Source organism: Mizuhopecten yessoensis, unplaced genomic scaffold, assembly GCF_002113885.1.
Source record: "Mizuhopecten yessoensis strain PY_sf001 unplaced genomic scaffold, ASM211388v2 scaffold715759, whole genome shotgun sequence".
NCBI classification, from domain to species: Eukaryota; Metazoa; Mollusca; class Bivalvia; order Pectinida; family Pectinidae; genus Mizuhopecten; species Mizuhopecten yessoensis.
The window spans coordinates 38,530-41,757 of NW_018479777.1; the positions used below are offsets into that span (position 1 = coordinate 38,530).

Consider the following 3,228-nt stretch of genomic DNA (forward strand, 5'->3'; position numbering starts at 1 on the left):
TGTATTGACAGTCGAGGCAAGTACCTGTAGCACATCCATGCAAAATAACAAATTACTTTCCTTCCAGTTACTTATATGTAACTAATGTAACTAATATATTTTGGATATGGTGTATTTACGGAGAATCAGAAATAGTATCTAAATTACCTATTTCTTCGAATTCAGTTCTAGATATATATAGCGAACTACATATACACGTATAGGCCTATATATGTGTTTCAATGAAACATTATTCCCGCCCATATCACTGCCTCCATCAATCATCGCAATCTACATTCATGTACTGTTGTCATTTTCATGTCCACGTGGATTGCTTCTATTTATAATTAGCCAATCAGAACGAGAAGTACACAAGAGGTCAATTGTTCAGGGTCATTTCCGCAGGTGTTTTATGACCAACTTACAGAGAGCTTGCCACGTCTTAAATTCACCTTACTTATCATCTGACGTGTGCTTGAAATTATCTATTGTTCTGTCGACTGCTAAGTGACTAGTATCTTCAATATGGCTGCCACATCCCTCGTGCTATTCCTGTGCATATGTGCTGTATTTGCAGACGATTCGGAAAGCGGTCCGCCATCCGGGGTCGAGGATGTCACTGAATTGATAGTTGTAAAGGTTGAGGTACCTGAGGAGTGTAACAGGAAAACGAAAAAAAACGATTTGTTGTCCATGCATTACACTGGCTACTTAACAGATGGAACGAAATTTGATTCAAGGTGAGGCACACAGAATTTAAAAAAGTGGATTATAACTTTTTAGTCTACTGTGAAGTTAAAATATATAAAATGAACAGGGCGTTATAATTTATCTGTCGTCGCAAAAAAACAAACAGTTGTACACGTGGACCACAGGGGTTCGTTACAAAAGTCTGAAATGCACATATATATGCTGTACTGATATAGGTCACAGCACACAGTATAGCTTATGTGTATTTCAAACATTTGTAACGAACACATGTGGGTTGCATCTAAAGGAGGGTACACGTTATATATATAATTATATCACAATGGGCCAAAACAAGTATTGGGATATTAAGATCAATATAAATACTAAGCTGCGTGCTCCTGTGCATGGACCCTACAGCATGGGATGCTAATGTTATTGACTTAAAACAGATCTAAAGGAGTCCAGGGGCTCTGCCATGGACTTTATCATGAACCCAGGCCTTCATATTTTCTTAAAAAGCATGCATTTTTTCGATTTTCCCCATTGGAAATGCCACCAGATTAGTCTCATGGTTCATGATTCAGTGATGGATTTTCTACCGTACAGATTATCTATAGAGTTGTATTTACAATCATCTTTACAGCTAACTGTAATTATAAACTATTGAGGCAAATCATTTTTTTTCTCTGTTATATATAGCATATATACAGTTAAATCATTTGCTCGTTAACGTTGCAGATTTGGTTGACAATTGAGGTATTTTTTTCTGTTACCAGTACAAAGAATTCAGTAGTAAGTAGGCTTATACTTGATACACATATATATGATATAATACATGTACATCACACATAATAATTTCTCAGATTGTGCTACATAAACCTAGATACAATCTATACTGACTAACACGAAGAAAATATTAAGAAACAGCGGAATGAAATATTTCATTTATCAATTCTACTTGTCACAATATTCCAGCCGTGACCACGGACAACCCTTCCAGTTCCAGATGGGCATTGGTCAGGTGATCAAGGGATGGGAGCAAGGTCTAGATGACATGTGTGCTGGAGAGAAACGTAGGCTGACCATCCCTCCTCACCTTGGCTATGGTGACCAGGGTGCTGGTAAGCAATTAGAACTCTTGGGATATCTATTATTTAGGATTCTGTTAACAATACATGTATTATATGATCAGTCTATATAATGATATATTTTATTCACTTGAAGATCGCTGTCCCAAAACACTTTCGTCTTTATTAATTCAACATAGAAGTACAGTGTAATATGTATATTTTTTTTTAAATGATTTAACAAAGCTATAGTCTTGTCGGCAAAAAGGTTCACGTGCGTAGTGCCAGTTTTTGGCAGTGGTACATGGATCCTTAAAAGCAATGCTTTCTATACTGATATTTGTGATTTGTGCATATATGTACGGACAATCAATGAGGTATTTTCTTTGAGTTTCAAGCTGTACATTATGTCCCAACAGCACGATACTCACATGTTTAAACCTAACATCAATAATGTTTACCTACAATATGTTCCACAAATTTGCCTGTTTACTTCACCATTTGATATCGATGCTATAAAAGTATACATATAGAAACAAAAGCTACCCGATAGGGTAACGGTTGGAGACACTAGTTTCATGACTATTTCTTAAACAAAGGAAATTCTTTAATTTAAGTCCCTAAAGGTAAGCATTATTGTGGTTAAGGAAAACATACTTTAATTTGGCAATGAGTTTCTGGAGAAAAGGATTTTTGTCAAGTGAACTTTGGAACATTCATGAAATGGTCCATAGAATAAAATCGCCTATTTCTTTTAATGTTGTTCAAATATTTGAGGAAAAATGCAGCTTAGAATTGGATAGCTGAGAGAATGATTTTGTTGCTCACAATCTACATGTTTTTTCTATTTTCAGGAGACAAGATCCCGCCTAAGGCCACTTTAGTATTTGATGTGGAACTGGAAAAGATTGAGGAAGGTCCGGCTCCCCAGAATATATTCAAACAGATTGATTCAAACGGAGACAATGCTTTATCTCAGGACGAGGTACACATTTATGGTTAATTACTCTTGTGATAATGAGGGCTTGCTGTCAGTAAAGCTAGAGCAGGTTGTGTAGACAGTTTACTGTATCAAATTTTGTTGTTTCTAATCCATGGTCTGAACATTATCTGCAGGAGTGTACAATTTCATATTGAGAGTACTAGCTATACATACTAGCTCTTCCTATATTTTTAGTCAATATTGAAACTTTTCACCAGCTCTGACTTATCATCTACTAGCCCCAGACATCCAGCTTGTCAAACTATTCACCTATGAATCCCGCCATTTCCAAACGGCCGCAAAATATTTTGTGGTGTAAAAAAAAATCATAAATTTAATTAAATTAATCAAGTAATCAATGAAGTCAACAAAATAGAGCTACTAAAAAATTTGGTCATGGTATAATTACTGTGAAAATGACACCTGGTAGATAGTCTCCCTATAATAAAAGTCTGAATCAATGTTACAGGAGAGTCTCCCTATAATAAAAGTCTGTACTGTCCAGGTTAC

At 35.8% G+C, this 3,228-nt stretch overlaps 1 protein-coding gene across 1 annotated transcript; it reads left to right on the forward strand.

Moving 5' to 3' along the window:
• Window positions 1-376: 376 nt before the first annotated feature.
• LOC110441237 (FK506-binding protein 2-like) lies at window positions 377-2,783 on the forward strand. The gene is made up of 3 exons (XM_021484343.1): window positions 377-719; window positions 1,645-1,790; window positions 2,591-2,783. The coding sequence occupies exons 1-3, from the start codon at window positions 505-507 to the stop codon at window positions 2,737-2,739; spliced, it is 510 nt and encodes a 169-aa protein (XP_021340018.1). The 5' UTR covers window positions 377-504; the 3' UTR covers window positions 2,740-2,783.
• The last annotated feature ends 445 nt before the right edge of the window (window positions 2,784-3,228 follow it).

What these genes read in the sequence shown, in the direction of transcription:
- LOC110441237 (XM_021484343.1), top strand. Translation starts at nt 505, where the DNA reads ATGGCTGCCACATCCCTCGTGCTATTCCTGTGCATATGTGCTGTATTT. An exon ending in GGAACGAAATTTGATTCAAG is followed by an intron (nt 720 to 1,644) that starts GTGAGGCACACA and finishes ACAATATTCCAG; the next exon opens with CCGTGACCACGGACAACCCT. An exon ending in CTATGGTGACCAGGGTGCTG is followed by an intron (nt 1,791 to 2,590) that starts GTAAGCAATTAG and finishes TTCTATTTTCAG; the next exon opens with GAGACAAGATCCCGCCTAAG.